The 21,943-nt window shown below is 46.3% G+C and overlaps 1 protein-coding gene across 1 annotated transcript in view; it reads left to right on the top strand.

Annotated features, from left to right (window-relative positions):
- The window catches only part of LOC115119048 (protein piccolo-like), a 161,727-nt gene that overhangs the window by 28,969 nt on the left and 110,815 nt on the right, over positions 1–21,943 (top strand). Inside the window, exons 9-16 of the mRNA XM_065022150.1 lie at positions 1,858–2,085; positions 5,401–6,498; positions 6,582–7,231; positions 7,971–7,983; positions 10,854–12,635; positions 16,007–16,902; positions 17,001–17,916; positions 21,230–21,759. Coding sequence (XP_064878222.1) covers positions 1,858–2,085; positions 5,401–6,498; positions 6,582–7,231; positions 7,971–7,983; positions 10,854–12,635; positions 16,007–16,902; positions 17,001–17,916; positions 21,230–21,759 — 6,113 coding nt within the window. The remainder of the gene's footprint in view (positions 1–1,857; positions 2,086–5,400; positions 6,499–6,581; positions 7,232–7,970; positions 7,984–10,853; positions 12,636–16,006; positions 16,903–17,000; positions 17,917–21,229; positions 21,760–21,943) is intronic.

The raw sequence follows: 21,943 nt of genomic DNA, 5'->3' as shown, positions 1-21,943 counted from the left end.
GCATCTTTAGATTTAGAGCATGAGACAGTTGTTTTGTATGTTTGTCACAGGTAGTATGCAGTATTTAAATAGCAACTAAGATGAGATATATTATTAATATTATTATTATTTGTAGTTATTTTTTTATCAACACTGTTATTTTTTTCAGGTGAAGGAATGGCTCTGTCTGACCTGCCAGATGCAGAGAGCACTTGGAGCAGTGGAACCCCAGGACCTCCCATGATGAAATCCCAACCGTTGCCCAGCATAGTCTCTACACCTGTTGCACTTCAAAAGGAGAATGTCACACCTGCTGCATCTCCAAAGCCGACTCCAGCTCCAGCTAAACCCCAGAAGGAGGAGATCCCAGCACCTGCGGCTGGCCAACAAGAGATCACTCCACCCACTGTACCTCAGGAGACACCAATTCCGCTGGAACCCCAGCACCAAATGCAGACAAAAAGGAGGAGAACCCACCAATAGGATCCTCACAACATAAACAAGCTTCACCTGCCCTGGCTGAGAAGGAGAATCAAGAACCTATAATTGTACAGAAACCAGTGGACCAACCAATTCCAGCAACACCCAAAACCAGTGGAGCTGCTACACCTGTACAGCCGCCAGAAAAGCAAACTCCTCCACTGCAACAGCCTGCTTCAAAGGCATCACAACAAGTACAGTCCCAGCAAGCTCCAAAGCCAGACCTCGAAACTGCTCCCCTAAAGGAGCCAATGACTCCTGCTTCAGAGAAAGAGAAGAAGAACCCAGCACCAGGGTCACCACAGAAGGAATTATCTCCAGCAGTGGCTTCACAGCAGGACAAAACCCCAGTGGACAAATCAACTCCAACCCCTGTTCAACATCCTCCACACCAAGAGACTCCACAACAAGAAGAGCAACAAGGTCAGCCTCTAACAGCGACACCGAAAGGAGAGCCTGGGAAGCCTCAACAACAGCTTCCAAAAGGTGGAGCCTCTTATGCAAAATCTGTACCACCACCACAGGCCCAGCCCCACAAGCAGGAGTCAGGAGGCTTCTTTGGCTTTGGTGGGGCTAAATCTCAGCCTGCTCAGTCAAAGCCTGAAGACTCAGTGTCTGGGAAGATGCTTGGCTTTGGCTCCTCTATCTTCAGCTCTGCATCCACTTTGATCACCTCAGCTGTTCAGGATGAGCACCGCACCACACCTCCAGCTTCCCCCAAGGTGTCTATGACTCCTGCTTCAGTGAAAGAGACCCCAGCAGCAGGCTCGTCAAAGAAGAAGGAGGTATCCCCGACAGTGGTTTGCCAGCAGGACCAGAAGCCAGTGGACAGACCGACTCCAACACTTGTCCAACAACCTCCACAACAGAAGACTCTACAACAACAAGGACAGCCTCCGCAGCCCTCAGCAGAGGCACCAAAATCAGAGCCTGATATATCAATAGTTGAAGCTGCTACAGCAGCAGACACTCAAAATCCGGCAAGCCCAGTGCCTGCTCAGAAGGCTCCACTGGAGAACCGGAGAACATCAGAACCTCATAAACCACCACAGCAGCCCAGCCCTGGGCGTAGGGAGAGTAGTGCCTTCCCAGCCACAAAGCAACCCCCCAAGCAGGAATCAGGAGGCTTATTTGGCTTTGGAGGTCCCAAAACTCAGTCTGCCTCCTCAAAGCCTGAAGATTCAGTGTCTGGGAAGATGTTTGGCTTTGGCTCGTCCATCTTCAGCTCTGCCTCCACTTTGATAACATCAGTTGTTCAGGATGAGCCCCGGACCACAACGCCAGCTTCCCCAAGATGTCTGCACTGGCCCAGACCTCCCCAAGATGCCCCCTGCAAAGGAGACCAAACTACCTGCTGCTCAGAAAGCAGAGGAGAAGAAAGCAGCGCATCCCCAGAAGGCCAATGTCCCCCCATCAGTACAGGCCAAAGTGGACAAACCCCCATCAGCTCCTCCAAAGGGAGCAGCATCCTCCCAACCAGCTCCCAAAGCAGGCCAATCTACTTGTCCACTCTGCAAGGTGGAACTCAACAAGGGCTCCAAGGACCCTCCCAACTACAACACCTGCACAGAATGCAAGAACACTGTCTGCAACCTCTGTGGATTTAACCCCATGCCACATGAAACAGTAAGTAAATAGTATATGTTTCATCAAAGTAGTTAGGCTACTCTAAAATAACTGTTGTGCTTTTTTTTAGAACAATTGGTTAATGATAGTAACTTTACATATACAATGTTTATAGTCGCCAGTCTTGTCTTTCATGGGAGGTGTAAGAAAGGATAACAAGATGCTTTGATGGAGTTCTTGTTATTAATATTGTCTTTCCTCAAAAAATATCTAATGTTGGTTTATGATCTTCCTGAAAACCAATTGTAATCTGACAGCATTATCTTTGAGTATCTTGGCAAGGTTTTGACATTCATGTTCATCTGCTACTGATCACATTTGACATATTGTTCGGTGCATGACTTTTGTCTGAAGGGGTTTGGGAGTACATCGTGGCTCCCATATTCTACAGAATATGCTAGGGATGTAACATTCACCGAAACGCATCGGCCCCTGATTCCATGTTCAAGATGCAAGTGCATCAGTCCACGGATCCCAAACCAATCCAAATGTAGCATGCATCGTTCAAAAAATAGGTTCTAAAGTTATGAATTCATGGTTCACGAGTATTTTTTGCTCATATTACATTCTTTCTACCGTCGGAAAATATCTCTTATCTTGTAACAACTGATGCGTCCTCTCTTGTTCAGTGTCGAACTGCATGTAAGTGTGTTGACAGTCATTGATCGACAAGTAATTTTGCATGCCAAACAACCCCAGGCAATGTTAGTAGCCTATTTAAACTGCACACTCTGCCCAGCTTTGTTTTGGTTGTTTTACTTTAAACAATCAGTATGGTCATTTTTAGATTTAAACTCAGCAAAAACAGAAACGTCCCCTTTTCAGGACACTGTCTTTCAAAGATCATTTGTAAAAATCCAAATAACTTCACAGATCTTCATTGTAAAGGGTTTGAACACTGTTTCCCATGCTTGTTCAATGAACCATGAACAATTTATGAACATGCACCTGTGGAACGGTCGTTAATACACTAACAGCTTACAGGCGGTAGGCAATCAAGGTCACCGTTATAAAAACTTAGGACACTAAGAGGCCTTTCTACTGACTCTGAAAAACACCAAAAGAAAGATGCCCAGGGTCCCTGCTCATCTGCGTGAACGTGCCTTAGGCATGCTGCAAGGAGGCATGAGGACTGCAGATGTGGCCAGGGCAATAAATTGCAATGTCCGTACTGTGAGACGCCTAAGACAGTGCTACAGGGAGACAGGACGGAGAGCTGATCATCCTCGCAGTGGAATACCACGTGTAACAACACCTGCGCAGGATCGGTATATCCGAACATCACACCTGAGGGGCAGGTACAGGATGGCAACAACAACTGCCCGAGTTACACCAGGAACGCACAATCCCTCCATCAGCGCTCTGACAGTCCTCAATATTCTGAGAGAGGCTGGACTGAGGGCTTGTAGGCCTGTTGTAAGGCAGTTCCTCACCAGACATCACCGGCAACAACGTTGCCTATGTGCAAAAACCCAGCATCGCTGGACCAGACAGGACTGGCAAAAGTGGTCTTCACTGACGAGTCGCAGTTTTGTCTCACCAGGGGTGATGGTCGGATTTGCGTTTATCGTCGAAGGAACGAGCGTTACACCAAGGCCCGTACTCTGGAGCGGGATCGATTTGGAGTTGGATGGTCCGTCATGGTCTGGGGCGGTGTGTCACAGCATGATCGGACTGAGCTTGTTGTCATTGCAGGCAATCTCAACGCTGTGCGTTACAGGGAAGACATCCTCCTCCCTCATGTGGTACCCTTCCTGCAGGCTCATCCTGACATGACCCTCCAGCATGACAATGCCTCCAGCCATACTGCTCGTTCTATGCATGATTTCCTGCAAGACAGGAATTTCAGTGTTCTACCATGGCCAGCAAAGATCCTGGATCTCAATCCCATTGAGCACGTCTGGGAACTGTTGGATCGGAGGGTGAGGGCTAGGGCCATTCCGCCTAGAAATGTCCGGGAACATGCCGGTGCCTTGGTGGAAGAGTGGGGTAACATCTCACAGCAAGAACGGGCAAATCTGGTGCAGTCCATGAGGAGGAGATGCACTGCCGTACTTAATGCAGCTGGTGGCCACACCAGAAACTGACTGTTACTTTTGATTTTGACCCCCCCTTTGTTCAGGGACACATTATTCCATTTCTGTTAGTCACATGTCTGTGGAACTTGTTCAGTTTATGTCTCAGTTGTTGATTCTTGTTATGTACATACAAATATTTACACATGTTAACTTTGCTGAATATAAACGCAGTTGACAGAGAGGACGTTTCTTTTTTTGCTGAGTTTACATGGTACAGTTGATAATTTCATAACGAGGCCACCAATCCCTTTTGCAAGGCATGCCCTTAGCGTGAGGAGAAGCTCACTCAGTAAAAACTTCCAAATGGTCAAAACCAACTGGTTTTGAGATGGGGGTGAAATCCAAAGTTGTGCTACATATTCATTGGCTTTGCCACAGCAATTATTTTTTACAGTCAATATTAATACATGACTAGCTCAAACACTTAATCTGCAATAATTCCAAGTTAATCAGTGGGTGATGTTGATTTCAGAACCAAAGTGGATGGACAAAAAACATATGCTTCATTGCCCCGCTGATAGGGGTAGTGGGGTGGTATATGCCTAGGCTCCCTTATGGCTCAGGTCAGATGCCTTCATAGTACATAGAACATAGATATACAGAATTTAAAAACACTTGCACGCACGCACACACACACACACATACTCTCCCTCACACACACACACACACACACACACACACACACACACGGAAAGAGAGGAGTCCGCTTCAACAGGTCCAGCTCAGAGAGGCCCAACTCTCCATCAGCAGACAATTTGAATTTAGAATTTAAAATGAGTGTGTATGCAACAATTGTTAACTCATTGAATCTTTTCCAGCGAACCCAATTGCATCAAATTGTTTCAAACTAAATTGTATCTCATCGGAGCCCATGTGTCTAGCTAGATACGTATCGAATCGTCTTGAAAGGGAAATATTCACATCCTAAGAATATGCATCAGGCTTTAAAATTAGGTTCACAAACAATGAGAGGAAAAACCATGAGGATTTTAGGTCTATGAAGACACTCTATATAGATGTTGTGATCTAATTTTCGATCTTAAGGAATTGTATTAATACGCTGTGATATAATTATTCTAATTTGTTTAGCATCTTTAGATTTAGAGCATGAGACAGTTGTTTTGTATGTTTGTCACAGGTAGTATGCAGTATTTAAATAGCAACTAAGATGAGATATATTATTAATATTATTATTATTTGTAGTTATTTTTTTATCAACACTGTTATTTTTTTTCAGGTGAAGGAATGGCTCTGTCTGACCTGCCAGATGCAGAGAGCACTTGGAGCAGTGGAACCCCCAGGACCTCCCATGATGAAATCCCAACCGTTGCCCAGCATAGTCTCTACACCTGTTGCACTTCAAAAGGAGAATGTCACACCTGCTGCATCTCCAAAGCCGACTCCAGCTCCAGCTAAACCCCAGAAGGAGGAGATCCCAGTACCTGCGGCTGGCCAACAAGAGATCACTCCACCCACTGTACCTCAGGAGACACCAATTCCCGCTGGAACCCCAGCACCAAATGCAGACAAAAAGGAGGAGAACCCACCAATAGGATCCTCACAACATAAACAAGCTTCACCTGCCCTGGCTGAGAAGGAGAATCAAGAACCTATAATTGTACAGAAACCAGTGGACCAACCAATTCCAGCAACACCCAAAACCAGTGGAGCTGCTACACCTGTACAGCCGCCAGAAAAGCAAACTCCTCCACTGCAACAGCCTGCTTCAAAGGCATCACAACAAGTACAGTCCCAGCAAGCTCCAAAGCCAGACCTCGAAACTGCTCCCCTAAAGGAGCCAATGACTCCTGCTTCAGAGAAAGAGAAGAAGAACCCAGCACCAGGGTCACCACAGAAGGAATTATCTCCAGCAGTGGCTTCACAGCAGGACAAAACCCCAGTGGACAAATCAACTCCAACCCCTGTTCAACATCCTCCACACCAAGAGACTCCACAACAAGAAGAGCAACAAGGTCAGCCTCTAACAGCGACACCGAAAGGAGAGCCTGGGAAGCCTCAACAACAGCTTCCAAAAGGTGGAGCCTCTTATGCAAAATCTGTACCACCACCACAGGCCCAGCCCCACAAGCAGGAGTCAGGAGGCTTCTTTGGCTTTGGTGGGGCTAAATCTCAGCCTGCTCAGTCAAAGCCTGAAGACTCAGTGTCTGGGAAGATGCTTGGCTTTGGCTCCTCTATCTTCAGCTCTGCATCCACTTTGATCACCTCAGCTGTTCAGGATGAGCACCGCACCACACCTCCAGCTTCCCCCAAGGTGTCTATGACTCCTGCTTCAGTGAAAGAGACCCCAGCAGCAGGCTCGTCAAAGAAGAAGGAGGTATCCCCGACAGTGGTTTGCCAGCAGGACAGAAGCCAGTGGACAGACCGACTCCAACACTTGTCCAACAACCTCCACAACAGAAGACTCTACAACAACAAGGACAGCCTCCGCAGCCCTCAGCAGAGGCACCAAAATCAGAGCCTGATATATCAATAGTTGAAGCTGCTACAGCAGCAGACACTCAAAATCCGGCAAGCCCAGTGCCTGCTCAGAAGGCTCCACTGGAGAACCGGAGAACATCAGAACCTCATAAACCACCACAGCAGCCCAGCCCTGGGCGTAGGGAGAGTAGTGCCTTCCCAGCCACAAAGCAACCCCCCAAGCAGGAATCAGGAGGCTTATTTGGCTTTGGAGGTCCCAAAACTCAGTCTGCCTCCTCAAAGCCTGAAGATTCAGTGTCTGGGAAGATGTTTGGCTTTGGCTCGTCCATCTTCAGCTCTGCCTCCACTTTGATAACATCAGTTGTTCAGGATGAGCCCCGGACCACAACGCCAGCTTCCCCCAAGATGTCTGCACTGGCCCAGACCTCCCCCAAGATGCCCCCTGCAAAGGAGACCAAGCTACCTGCTGCTCAGAAAGCAGAGGAGAAGAAAGCAGCGCATCCCCAGAAGGCCAATGTCCCCCATCAGTACATGCCAAAGTGGACAAACCCCCATCAGCTCCTTCAAAGGGAGCAGCATCCTCCCAACCAGCTCCCAAAGCAGGCCAATCTACTTGTCCACTCTGCAAGGTGGAACTCAACAAGGGCTCCAAGGACCCTCCCAACTACAACACCTGCACAGAATGCAAGAACACTGTCTGCAACCTCTGTGGATTTAACCCCATGCCACATGAAACAGTAAGTAAATAGTATATGTTTCATCAAAGTAGTTAGGCTACTCTAAAATAACTGTTGTGCTTTTTCTTTAGAACAATTGGTTAATGATAGTAACTTTACATATACAATGTTTATAGTCGCCAGTCTTGTCTTTCATGGGAGGTGTAAGAAAGGATAACAAGATGCTTTGATGGAGTTCTTGTTATTAATATTGTCTTTCCTCAAAAAATATCTAATGTTGGTTTATGATCTTCCTGAAAACCAATTGTAATCTGACAGCATTATCTTTGAGAGTATCTTGGCAAGGTTTTGACATTCATGTTCATCTGCTACTGATCACATTTGACATATTGTTCGGTGCATGACTTTTGTCTGAAGGGGTTTGGAGTACATCGTGGCTCCCATATTCTACAGAATATGCTAGGGATGTAACATTCACCGAAACGCATCGGCCCCTGATTCCATGTTCAAGATGCAAGTGCATCAGTCCACGGATCCCAAACCAATCCAAATGTAGCATGCATCGTTCAAAAAATAGGTTCTAAAGTTATGAATTCATGGTTCACGAGTATTTTTTGCTCATATTACATTCTTTCTACCGTCGGAAAATATCTCTTATCTTGTAACAACTGATGCGTCCTCTCTTGTTCAGTGTCGAACTGCATGTAAGTGTGTTGACAGTCATTGATCGACAAGTAATTTTGCATGCCAAACAACCCCAGGCAATGTTAGTAGCCTATTTAAACTGCACACTCTGCCCAGCTTTGTTTTGGTTGTTATACTTTAAACAATCAGTATGGTCATTTTTAGATTTAAACTCAGCAAAAACAGAAACGTCCCCTTTTCAGGACCCTGTCTTTCAAAGATCATTTGTAAAAATCCAAATAACTTCACAGATCTTCATTGTAAAGGGTTTGAACACTGTTTCCCATGCTTGTTCAATGAACCATGAACAATTTATGAACATGCACCTGTGGAACGGTCGTTAATACACTAACAGCTTACAGGCGGTAGGCAATCAAGGTCACCGTTATAAAAACTTAGGACACTAAGAGGCCTTTCTACTGACTCTGAAAAACACCAAAAGAAAGATGCCCAGGGTCCCTGCTCATCTGCGTGAACGTGCCTTAGGCATGCTGCAAGGAGGCATGAGGACTGCAGATGTGGCCAGGGCAATAAATTGCAATGTCCGTACTGTGAGACGCCTAAGACAGTGCTACAGGGAGACAGGACGGAGAGCTGATCATCCTCGCAGTGGCATACCACGTGTAACAACACCTGCGCAGGATCGGTATATCCGAACATCACACCTGAGGGACAGGTACAGGATGGCAACAACAACTGCCCGAGTTACACCAGGAATGCACAATCCCTCCATCAGCGCTCTGACAGTCCTCAATATTCTGAGAGAGGCTGGACTGAGGGCTTGTAGGCCTGTTGTAAGGCAGTTCCTCACCAGACATCACCGGCAACACCGTTGCCTATGGGCACAAACCCAGCATCGCTGGACCAGACAGGACTGGCAAAAAGTGGTCTTCACTGACGAGTCGCAGTTTTGTCTCACCAGGGGTGATGGTCGGATTTGCGTTTATCGTCGAAGGAACGAGCGTTACACCAAGGCCCGTACTCTGGAGCGGGATCGATTTGGAGGTGGAGGGTCCATCATGGTCTGGGGCGGTGTGTCACAGCATGATCGGACTGAGCTTGTTGTCATTGCAGGCAATTTCAACGCTGTGCGTTACAGGGAAGACATCCTCCTCCCTCATGTGGTACCTTTCCTGCAGGCTCATCCTGACATGACCCTCCAGCATGACAATGCCTCCAGCCATACTGCTCATTCTATGCATGATTTCCTGCAAGACAGGAATGTCAGTGTTCTGCCATGGCCAGCAAAGATCCTGGATCTCAATCCCATTGAGCACGTCTGGGAACTGTTGGATCGGAGGGTGAGGGCTAGGGCCATTCCCCCCAGAAATGTCCGGGAACATGCAGGTGCCTTGGTGGAAGAGTGGGGTAACATCTCACAGCAAGAACGGGCAAATCTGGTGCAGTCCATGAGGAGGAGATGCACTGCCGTACTTAATGCAGCTGGTTGCCACACCAGACACTGACTGTTACTTTTGATTTTGACCCCCCCCTTTGTTCAGGGACACATTATTCCATTTATGTTAGTCACATGTCTGTGGAACTTGTTCAGTTTATGTCTCAGTTGTTGATTCTTGTTATGTACATGCAAATATTTACACATGTTAACTTTGCTGAATATAAACGCAGTTGACAGAGAGGACGTTTATTTTTTTGATGAGTTTTCATGGTAAAGTTGATAATTTCATAACGAGGCCACCAATCCCTTCTGCAAGGCATGCCCTTAGCGTGAGGAGAAGCTCACTCAGTAAAAACTTCCAAATGGTTAAAACCATCAGGTTTTGAGATGGGGGTGAAATCCAAAGTTGTGCTACATATTCATTGGCTTTGCCACAGCAATTATTTTTTACAGTCAATATTAATACATGACTAGCTCAAACACTTAATCTGCAATAATTCCAAGTTAATCAGTGGGTGATGTTGATTTCAGAACCAAAGTGGATGGACAAAAAACATATGCTTCATTGCCCCGCTGATAGTGGTAGTGGGGTGGTATATGCCTAGGCTCCCTTATGGCTCAGGTCAGATGCCTTCATAGTACATAGAACATAGATATACAGAATTTAAAAACACTCACACGCACACACACACACACATACACACACACACACACACACACACACACACACACACACACACACACACACACTCGCACAACACACACACACAGTCCGCACACACACACAGGTCCAGCACAGAGAGAGGCCCAGATCCAGCTCAGAGAGGCCCAGCTCCATCAGCAGACAATTTGAATTTAGAATTTAAAATGAATGCGTGTATGCAACAATTGTTAACTCATTGAATCTTTTCCAGGGAACCCAATTGCATCAAATTGTTTCAAACTAAATTGTATCTCATCGGAGCCCATGTGTCTAGCTAGATACGTATCGAATCGTCTTGAAAGGGAAATATTCACATCCTAAGAATATGCATCAGGCTTTAAAATTAGGTTCACAAACAATGAGAGGAAAAACCATGAGGATTTTAGGTCTATGAAGACACTCTATATAGATGTTGTGATCTAATTTTTGATCTTAAGGAATTGTATTAATACGCTGTGATATAATTATTCGAATTTGTTTAGCATCTTTAGATTTAGAGCATGAGACAGTTGTTTTGTATGTTTGTCACAGGTAGTATGCAGTATTTAAATAGCAACTAAGATGAGATATATTATTAATATTATTATTATTTGTAGTTATTTTTTTTATCAACACTGTTATTTTTTTTCAGGTGAAGGAATGGCTCTGTCTGACCTGCCAGATGCAGAGAGCACTTGGAGCAGTGGAACCCCCAGGACCTCCCATGATGAAATCCCAACCGTTGCCCAGCATAGTCTACACCTGTTGCACTTCAAAAGGAGAATGTCACACCTGCTGCATCTCCAAAGCCGACTCCAGCTCCAGCTAAACCCCAGAAGGAGGAGATCCCAGTACCTGCGGCTGGCCAACAAGAGATCACTCCACCCACTGTACCTCAGGAGACACCAATTCGCGCTGGAACCCCAGCACCAAATGCAGACAAAAAGGAGGAGAACCCACCAATAGGATCCTCACAACATAAACAAGCTTCACCTGCCCTGGCTGAGAAGGAGAATCAAGAACCTATAATTGTACAGAAACCAGTGGACCAACCAATTCCAGCAACACCCAAAACCAGTGGAGCTGCTACACCTGTACAGCCGCCAGAAAAGCAAACTCCTCCACTGCAACAGCCTGCTTCAAAGGCATCACAACAAGTACAGCCCCAGCAAGCTCCAAAGCCAGACCTCGAAACTGCTCCCCTAAAGGAGCCAATGACTCCTGCTTCAGAGAAAGAGAAGAAGAACCCAGCACCAGGGTCACCACAGAAGGAATTATCTCCAGCAGTGGCTTCACAGCAGGACAAAACCCCAGGGGACAAATCAACTCCAACCCCTGTCCAACATCCTCCACACCAAGAGACTCCACAACAAGAAGAGCAACAAGGTCAGCCTCTAACAGCGACACCGAAAGGAGAGCCTGGGAAGCCTCAACAACAGCTTCCAAAAGGTGGAGCCTCTTATGCAAAATCTGTACCACCACCACAGGCCCAGCCCCACAAGCAGGAGTCAGGAGGCTTCTTTGGCTTTGGTGGTGCTAAATCTCAGCCTGCTCAGTCAAAGCCTGAAGACTCAGTGTCTGGGAAGATGCTTGGCTTTGGCTCCTCTATCTTCAGCTCTGCATCCACTTTGATCACCTCAGCTGTTCAGGATGAGCACCGCACCACACCTCCAGCTTCCCCCAAGGTGTCTATGACTCCTGCTTCAGTGAAAGAGACCCCAGCAGCAGGCTCGTCACAGAAGAAGGAGGTATCCCCGACAGTGGTTTGCCAGCAGGACCAGAAGCCAGTGGACAGACCGACTCCAACACTTGTCCAACAACCTCCACAACAGAAGACTCTACAACAACAAGGACAGCCTCCGCAGCCCTCAGCAGAGGCACCCAAATCAGAGCCTGATATATCAATAGTTGAAGCTGCTACAGCAGCAGACACTCAAAATCCGGCAAGCCCAGTGCCTGCTCAGAAGGCTCCACTGGAGAACCGGAGAACATCAGAACCTCATAAACCACCACAGCAGCCCAGCCCTGGGCGTAGGGAGAGTAGTGCCTTCCCAGCCACAAAGCAACCCCCCAAGCAGGAATCAGGAGGCTTATTTGGCTTTGGAGGTCCCAAATCTCAGTCTGCCTCCTCAAAGCCTGAAGAGTCAGTGTCTGGGAAGATGTTTGGCTTTGGCTCGTCCATCTTCAGCTCTGCCTCCACTTTGATAACATCAGTTGTTCAGGATGAGCCCCGGACCACAACGCCAGCTTCCCCCAAGATGTCTGCACTGGCCCAGACCTCCCCCAAGATGCCCCCTGCAAAGGAGACCAAGCTACCTGCTGCTCAGAAAGCAGAGGAGAAGAAAGCAGCGCATCCCCAGAAGGCCAATGTCCCCCCATCAGTACAGGCCAAAGTGGACAAATCCCCATCAGCTCCTCCAAAGGGAGCAGCATCCTCCCAACCAGCTCCCAAAGCAGGCCAATCTACTTGTCCACTCTGCAAGGTGGAACTCAACAAGGGCTCCAAGGACCCTCCCAACTACAACACCTGCACAGAATGCAAGAACACTGTCTGCAACCTCTGTGGATTTAACCCCATGCCACATGAAACAGTAAGTAAATAGTATATGTTTCATCAAAGTAGTTAGGCTACTCTAAAATAACTGTTGTGCTTTTTTTTAGAACAATTGGTTAATGATAGTAACTATACATATACAATGTTTATAGTCGCCAGTCTTGTCTTTCATGGGAGGTGTAAGAAAGGATAACAAGATGCTTTGATGGAGTTCTTGTTATTAATGTTGTCTTTCCTCAAAAAATATCTAATGTTGGTTTATGATCTTCCTGAAAACCAATTGTAATCTGACAGCATTATCTTTGAGTATCTTGGCAAGGTTTTGACATTCATGTTCATCTGCTACTGATCACATTTGACATATTGTTCGGTGCATGACTTTTGTCTGAAGGGGTTTGGAGTACATCGTGGCTCCCATATTCTACAGAATATGCTAGGGATGTAACATTCACCGAAACGCATCGGCCCCTGATTCCATGTTCAAGATGCAAGTGCATCAGTCCACGGATCCCAAACCAATCCAAATGTAGCATGCATCGTTCAAAAATAGGTTCTAAAGTTATGAATTCATGGTTCACGAGTATTTTTGCTCATATTACATTCTTTCTACCGTCGGAAAATATCTCTTATCTTGTAACAACTGATGCGTCCTCTCTTGTTCAGTGTCGAACTGCATGTAAGTGTGTTGACAGTCATTGATCGACAAGTAATTTTGCATGCCAAACAACCCCAGGCAATGTTAGTAGCCTATTTAAACTGCACACTCTGCCCAGCTTTGTTTTGGTTGTTTTACTTTAAACAATCAGTATGGTCATTTTTAGATTTAAACTCAGCAAAAACAGAAATGTCCCTTTTTCAGGACCCTGTCTTTCAAAGATAATTTGTAAAAATCCAAATAACTTCACAGATCTTCATTGTAAAGGGTTTGAACACTGTTTCCCATGCTTGTTCAATGAACCATGAACAATTTATGAACATGCACCTGTGGAACGGTCGTTACACTAACAGCTTACAGGCGGTAGGCAATCAAGGTCACCGTTATAAAAACTTAGGACACTAAGAGGCCTTTCTACTGACTCTGAAAAACACCAAAAGAAAGATGCCCAGGGTCCCTGCTCATCTGCGTGAACGTGCCTTAGGCATGCTGCAAGGAGGCATGAGGACTGCAGATGTGGCCAGGGCAATAAATTGCAATGTCCGTACTGTGAGACGCCTAAGACAGTGCTACAGGGAGACAGGACGGAGAGCTGATCATCCTCGCAGTGGCATACCACGTGTAACAACACCTGCGCAGGATCGGTATATCCGAACATCACACCTGAGGGGCAGGCACAGGATGGCAACAACAACTGCCCGAGTTACACCAGGAACGCACAATCCCTCCATCAGCGCTCTGACAGTCCTCAATATTCTGAGAGAGGCTGGACTGAGGGCTTGTATGCCTGTTGTAAGGCAGTTCCTCACCAGACATTTTACATTTACATTTACATTTAAGTCTTTAGCAGACGCTATAAGGCAGTTGTTCCTCACCAGACATCACCGGCAACAACGTTGCCTATGTGCAAAAACCCAGCGTCGCTGGACCAGACAGGACTGGCAAAAAGTGGTCTTCACTGACGAGTCGCAGTTTTGTCTCACCAGGGGTGATGGTCGGATTTGCGTTTATCGTCGAAGGAACGAGCGTTACACCAAGGCCCGTACTCTGGAGCGGGATCGATTTGGAGTTGGAGGGTCCGTCATGGTCTGGGGCGGTGTGTCACAGCATGATCGGACTGAGCTTGTTGTCTTTGCAGGCAATCTCAACGCTGTGCGTTGCAGGAAGACATCCTCCTCCCTCATGTGGTACCTTCCTGCAGGCTCATCCTGACATGACCCTCCAGCATGACAATGCCTCCAGCCATACTGCTAGTTCTATGCATGATTTCCTGCAAGACAGGAATGTCAGTGTTCTGTCATGGCCAGCAAAGATCCTGGATCTCAATCCCATTGAGCACGTCTGGGAACTGTTGGACCGGAGGGTGAGGGCTAGGGCCATTCCGCCTAGAAATGTCCGGGAACATGCAGGTGCCTTGGTGGAAGAGTGGGGTAACATCTCACAGCAAGAATGGGCAAATCTGGTGCAGTCCATGAGGAGGAGATGCACTGCCGTACTTAATGCAGCTGGTGGCCACACCAGACACTGACTGTTACTTTTGATTTTGACCTCCCCTTTGTTCAGGGACACATTATTCCATTTCTGTTAGTCAAATGTCTGTGGAACTTGTTCAGTTTATGTCTCAGTTGTTGATTCTTGTTATGTACATACAAATATTTACACATGTTAACTTTGCTGAATATAAACGCAGTTGACAGAGAGGACGTTTCTTTTTTTGCTGAGTTTTCATGGTAAAGTTGATAATTTCATAATGAGGCCACCAATCCCTTTTGCAAGGCATGCCCTTAGCGTGAGGAGAAGCTCACTCAGTAAAAACTTCCAAATGGTCAAAACCAACTGGTTTTGAGATGGGGGTGAAATCAAAGTTGTGCTACATATTCATTGGCTTTGCCACAGCAATTATTTTTTACAGTCAATATTAATACATGACTAGCTCAAACACTTAATCTGCAATAATTCCAAGTTAATCAGTGGGTGATATTGATTTCAGAACCAAAGTGGATGGACAAAAAACATATGCTTCATTTCCCCGCTGATAGTGATAGTGGGGTGGTATATGCCTAGGCTCCCTTATGGCTCAGGTCAGATGCCTTCATAGTACATAGAACATAGATATACAGAATTTAAAAACACTGCACGCACACACACACACACACACACACACACACACACACACACACACACACACACACACACACACACAAGGAAAGAGAGGAGTCCGCTTCGACAGGTCCAGCTCAGAGAGGCCCAACTCTCCATCAGCAGACAATTTGAATTTAGAATTTAAAATGAGTGTGTATGCAACAATTGTTAACTCATTGAATCTTTTCCAGCGAACCCAATTGCATCAAATTGTTTCAAACTAAATTGTATCTCATCGGAGCCCATGTGTCTAGCTAGATACGTATCGAATCGTCTTGAAAGGGAAATATTCACATCCTAAGAATATGCATCAGGCTTTAAAATTAGGTTCACAAACAATGAGAGGAAAAACCATGAGGATTTTAGGTCTATGAAGACACTCTATATAGATGTTGTGATCTAATTTTTGATCTTAAGGAATTGTATTAATACGCTGTGATATAATTATTCTAATTTGTTTAGCATCTTTAGATTTAGAGCATGAGACAGTTGTTTTGTATGTTTGTCACAGGTAGTATGCAGTATTTAAATAGCAACTAAGATGAGATATATTATTAATATTATTATTATTTGTAGTTATTTTTTTTATCAACACTGTTATTTTTTTTCAGGTGAAGGAATGGCTCTGTCTGACCTGCCAGATGCAGAGAGCACTTGGAGCAGTGGAACCCCCAGGACCTCCCATGATGAAATCCCAACCGTTGCCCAGCATAGTCTCTACACCTGCTGCATCTCCAAAGCCGACTCCAGCTCCAGCTAAACCCCAGAAGGAGGAGATCCCAGTACCTGCGGCTGGCCAACAAGAGATCACTCCACCCACTGTACCTCAGGAGACACCAATTCCCGCTGGAACCCCAGCACCAAATGCAGACAAAAAGGAGGAGACCCCACCAATAGGATCCTCACAACATAAACAAGCTTCACCTGCTCTGGCTGAGAAGGAGAATCAAGAACCTATAATTGTACAGAAACCAGTGGACCAACCAATTCCAGCAACACCCAAAACCAGTGGAGCTGCTACACCTGTACAGCAGCCAGAAAAGCAAACTCCTCCACTGCAACAGCCTGCTTCAAAGGCATCACAACAAGTACAGCCCCAGCAAGCTCCAAAGCCAGACCTCGAAACTGCTCCCCTAAAGGAGCCAATGACTCCTGCTTCAGAGAAAGAGAAGAAGAACCCAGCACCAGGGTCACCACAGAAGGAATTATCTCCAGCAGTGGCTTCACAGCAGGACAAAACGCCAGTGGACAAATCAACTCCAACCCCTGTCCAACATCCTCCACACCAAGAGACTCCACAACAAGAAGAGCAACAAGGTCAGCCTCTAACAGCGACACCGAAAGGAGAGCCTGGGAAGCCTCAACAACAGCTTCCAAAAGGTGGAGCCTCTTATGCAAAATCTGTACCACCACCACAGGCCCAGCCCCACAAGCAGGAGTCAGGAGGCTTCTTTGGCTTTGGTGGTGCTAAATCTCAGCCTGCTCAGTCAAAGCCTGAAGACTCAGTGTCTGGGAAGATGCTTGGCTTTGGCTCCTCTATCTTCAGCTCTGCATCCACTTTGATCACCTCAGCTGTTCAGGATGAGCACCGCACCACACCTCCAGCTTCCCCAAGGTGTCTATGACTCCTGCTTCAGTGAAAGAGACCCCAGCAGCAGGCTCGTCACAGAAGAAGGAGGTATCCCCGACAGTGGTTTGCCAGCAGGACCAGAAGCCAGTGGACAGACCGACTCCAACACTTGTCCAACAACCTCCACAACAGAAGACTCTACAACAACAAGGACAGCCTCCGCAGCCCTCAGCAGAGGCACCAAAATCAGAGCCTGATATATCAATAGTTGAAGCTGCTACAGCAGCAGACACTCAAAATCCGGCAAGCCCAGTGCCTGCTCAGAAGGCTCCACTGGAGAACCGGAGAACATCAGAACCTCATAAACCACCACAGCAGCCCAGCCCTGGGCGTAGGGAGAGTAGTGCCTTCCCAGCCACAAAGCAACCCCCCAAGCAGGAATCAGGAGGCTTATTTGGCTTTGGAGGTCCCAAATCTCAGTCTGCCTCCTCAAAGCCTGAAGAGTCAGTGTCTGGGAAGATGTTTGGCTTTGGCTCGTCCATCTTCAGCTCTGCCTCCACTTTGATAACATCAGTTGTTCAGGACGAGCCCCGGACCACACCGCCAGCTTCCCCCAAGATGTCTGCACTGGCCCAGACCTCCCCCAAGATGCCCCCTGCAAAGGAGACCAAACTACCTGCTGCTCAGAAAGCAGAGGAGAAGAAAGCAGCGCATCCCCAGAAGGCCAATGTCCCCCCATCAGTACAGGCCAAAGTGGACAAACCCCCATCAGCTCCTCCAAAGGGAGCAGCATCCTCCCAACCAGCTCCCAAAGCAGGCCAATCTACTTGTCCACTCTGCAAGGTGGAACTCAACAAGGGCTCCAAGGAACCTCCCAACTACAACACCTGCACAGAATGCAAGAACACTGTCTGCAACCTCTGTGGATTTAACCCCATGCCACATGAAACAGTAAGTAAATAGTATATGTTTCATCAAAGTAGTTAGGCTACTCTAAAATAACTGTTGTGCTTTTTTTTTTGAACAATTGGTTAATGATAGTAACTTTACATATACAATGTTTATAGTCGCCAGTCTTGTCTTTCATGGGAGGTGTAAGAAAGGATAACAAGATGCTTTGATGGAGTTCTTGTTATTAATATTGTCTTTCCTCAAAAAATATCTAATGTTGGTTTATGATCTTCCTGAAAACCAATTGTAATCTGACAGCATTATCTTTGAGTATCTTGGCAAGGTTTTGACATTCATGTTCCTCTGCTACTGATCACATTTGACATATTGTTTGGTGCATGACTTTTGTCTGAAGAGGTTTGGAGTACATCGTGGCTCCCATATTCTACAGAATATGCTAGGGATGTAACATTCACCGAAACGCATCGGCCCCTGATTCCATGTTCAAGATGCAAGTGCATCAGTCCACGGATCCCAAACCAATCCAAATGTAGCATGCATCGTTCATAAAATAGATTCTAAAGTTATGAATTCATGGTTCACGAGTATTTTTTGCTCATATTACATTCTTTCTACCGTCGGAAAATATCTCTTATCTTGTAACAACTGATGTGTCCTCTCTTGTTCAGTGTCGAACTGCATGTAAGTGTGTTGACAGTCATAGATCGACAAGTAATTTTGCATGCCAAACAACCCCAGGCAATGTTAGTAGCCTATTTAAACTGCACACTCTGCCCAGCTTTGTTTTGGTTGTTTTACTTTAAACAATCAGTATGGTCATTTTTAGATTTAAACTCAGCAAAAACAGAAATGTCCCTTTTTCAGGACCCTGTCTTTCAAAGATAATTTGTAAAAATCCAAATAACTTCACAGATCTTCATTGTAAAGGGTTTGAACACTGTTTCCCATGCTTGTTCAATGAACCATGAACAATTTATGAACATGCACCTGTGGAACGGTCGTTAATACACTAACAGCTTACAGGCGGTAGGCAATCAAGGTCACTGTTATAAAAACTTAGGACACTAAGAGGCCTTTCTACTGACTCTGAAAAACACCAAAAGAAAGATGCCCAGGGTCCTGCTCATCTGCGTGAACGTGCCTTAGGCATGCCGCAAGGAGGCATGAGGACTGCAGATGTGGCCAGGGCAATAAATTGCAATGTCCGTACTGTGAGACGCCTAAGACAGTGCTACAGGGAGACAGGACGGAGAGCTGATCATCCTCGCAGTGGCATACCACGTGTAACAACACCTGCGCAGGATCGGTATATCCGAACATCACACCTGAGGGGCAGGCACAGGATGGCAACAACAACTGCCCGAGTTACACCAGGAACGCACAATCCCTCCATCAGCGCTCTGACAGTCCTCAATATTCTGAAAGAGGCTGGACTGAGGGCTTGTAGGCCTGTTGTAAGGCAGTTCCTCACCAGACATCACCGGCAACAACGTTGCCTATGTGCAAAAACCCAGCGTCGCTGGACCAGACAGGACTGGCAAAAAGTGGTCTTCACTGACGAGTCGCAGTTTTGTCTCACCAGGGGTGATGGTCGGATTTGCGTTTTATCGTCGAAGGAACGAGCGTTACACCAAGGCCCGTACTCTGGAGCGGGATCGATTTGGAGTTGGAGGGTCCGTCATGGTCTGGGGCGGTGTGTCACAGCATGATCGGACTGAGCTTGTTGTCTTTGCAGGCAATCTCAACGCTGTGCGTTGCAGGGAAGACATCCTCCTCCCTCATGTGGTACCTTTCCTGCAGGCTCATCCTGACATGACCCTCCAGCATGACAATGCCTCCAGCCATACTGCTAGTTCTATGCATGATTTCCTGCAAGACAGGAATGTCAGTGTTCTGTCATGGCCAGCAAAGATCCTGGATCTCAATCCCATTGAGCACGTCTGGGAACTGTTGGACCGGAGGGTGAGGGCTAGGGCCATTCCGCCTAGAAATGTCCGTGAACATGCAGGTGCCTTGGTGGAAGAGTGGGGTAACATCTCACAGCAAGAATGGGCAAATCTGGTGCAGTCCATGAGGAGGAGATGCACTGCCGTACTTAATGCAGCTGGTGGCCACACCAGACACTGACTGTTACTTTTGATTTTGACCTCCCCTTTGTTCAGGGACACATTATTCCATTTCTGTTAGTCAAATGTCTGTGGAACTTGTTCAGTTTATGTCTCAGTTGTTGATTCTTGTTATGTACATACAAATATTTACACATGTTAACTTTGCTGAATATAAACGCAGTTGACAGAGAGGACGTTTCTTTTTTTGCTGAGTTTTCATGGTAAAGTTGATAATTTCATAATGAGGCCACCAATCCCTTTTGCAAGGCATGCCCTTAGCGTGAGGAGAAGCTCACTCAGTAAAAACTTCCAAATGGTCAAAACCAACTGGTTTTGAGATGGGGGTGAAATCAAAAGTTGTGCTACATATTCATTGGCTTTGCCACAGCAATTATTTTTTACAGTCAATATTAATACATGACTAGCTCAAACACTTAATCTGCAATAATTCCAAGTTAATCAGTGGGTGATATTGATTTCAGAACCAAAGTGGATGGACAAAAAACATATGCTTCATTTCCCCGCTGATAGTGATAGTGGGGTGGTATATGCCTAGGCTCCCTTATGGCTCAGGTCAGATGCCTTCATAGTACATAGAACATAGATATACAGAATTTAAAAACACTCGCACGCACGCACACGCACACACACACACACACACACACACACACACACACACACACACACACACACACGGAAAGAGAGGAGTCCGCTTCGACAGGTCCAGCTCAGAGAGGCCCAACTCTCCATCAGCAGACAATTTGAATTTAGAATTTAAAATGAGTGTGTATGCAACAATTGTTAACTCATTGAATCTTTTCCAGCGAACCCAATTGCATCAAATTGTTTCAAACTAAATTGTATCTCATCGGAGCCCATGTGTCTAGCTAGATACGTATCGAATCGTCTTGAAAGGGAAATATTCACATCCTAAGAATATGCATCAGGCTTTAAAATTAGGTTCACAAACAATGAGAGGAAAAACCATGAGGATTTTAGGTCTATGAAGACACTCTATATAGATGTTGTGATCTAATTTTTGATCTTAAGGAATTGTATTAATACGCTGTGATATAATTATTCTAATTTGTTTAGCATCTTTAGATTTAGAGCATGAGACAGTTGTTTTGTATGTTTGTCACAGGTAGTATGCAGTATTTAAATAGCAACTAAGATGAGATATATTATTAATATTATTATTATTTGTAGTTATTTTTTTTATCAACACTGTTATTTTTTTTCAGGTGAAGGAATGGCTCTGTCTGACCTGCCAGATGCAGAGAGCACTTGGAGCAGTGGAACCCCCAGGACCTCCCATGATGAAATCCCATCCGTTGCCCAGCATAGTCTCTACACCTGCTGCATCTCCAAAGCCGACTCCAGCTCCAGCTAAACCCCAGAAGGAGGAGATCCCAGTACCTGCGGCTGGCCAACAAGAGATCACTCCACCCACTGTACCTCAGGAGACACCAATTCCCGCTGGAACCCCAGCACCAAATGCAGACAAAAAGGAGGAGACCCCACCAATAGGATCCTCACAACATAAACAAGCTTCACCTGCCCTGGCTGAGAAGGAGAATCAAGAACCTATAATTGTACAGAAACCAGTGGACGAACCAATTCCAGCAACACCCAAAACCAGTGGAGCTGCTACACCTGTACAGCAGCCAGAAAAGCAAACTCCTCCACTGCAACAGCCTGCTTCAAAGGCATCACAACAAGTACAGCCCCAGCAAGCTCCAAAGCCAGACCTCGAAACTGCTCCCCTAAAGGAGCCAATGACTCCTGCTTCAGAGAAAGAGAAGAAGAACCCAGCACCAGGGTCACCACAGAAGGAATTATCTCCAGCAGTGCCTTCACAGCAGGACAAAACGCCAGTGGACAAATCAACTCCAACCCCTGTCCAACATCCTCCACACCAAGAGACTCCACAACAAGAAGAGCAACAAGGTCAGCCT

Source organism: Oncorhynchus nerka, linkage group LG9a (assembly GCF_034236695.1).
Source record: "Oncorhynchus nerka isolate Pitt River linkage group LG9a, Oner_Uvic_2.0, whole genome shotgun sequence".
Taxonomy (NCBI): domain Eukaryota; kingdom Metazoa; phylum Chordata; class Actinopteri; order Salmoniformes; family Salmonidae; genus Oncorhynchus; species Oncorhynchus nerka.
Note: the sequence above shows the minus strand (reverse complement) of the source record. Positions and strands in the feature narration are given on the sequence as shown.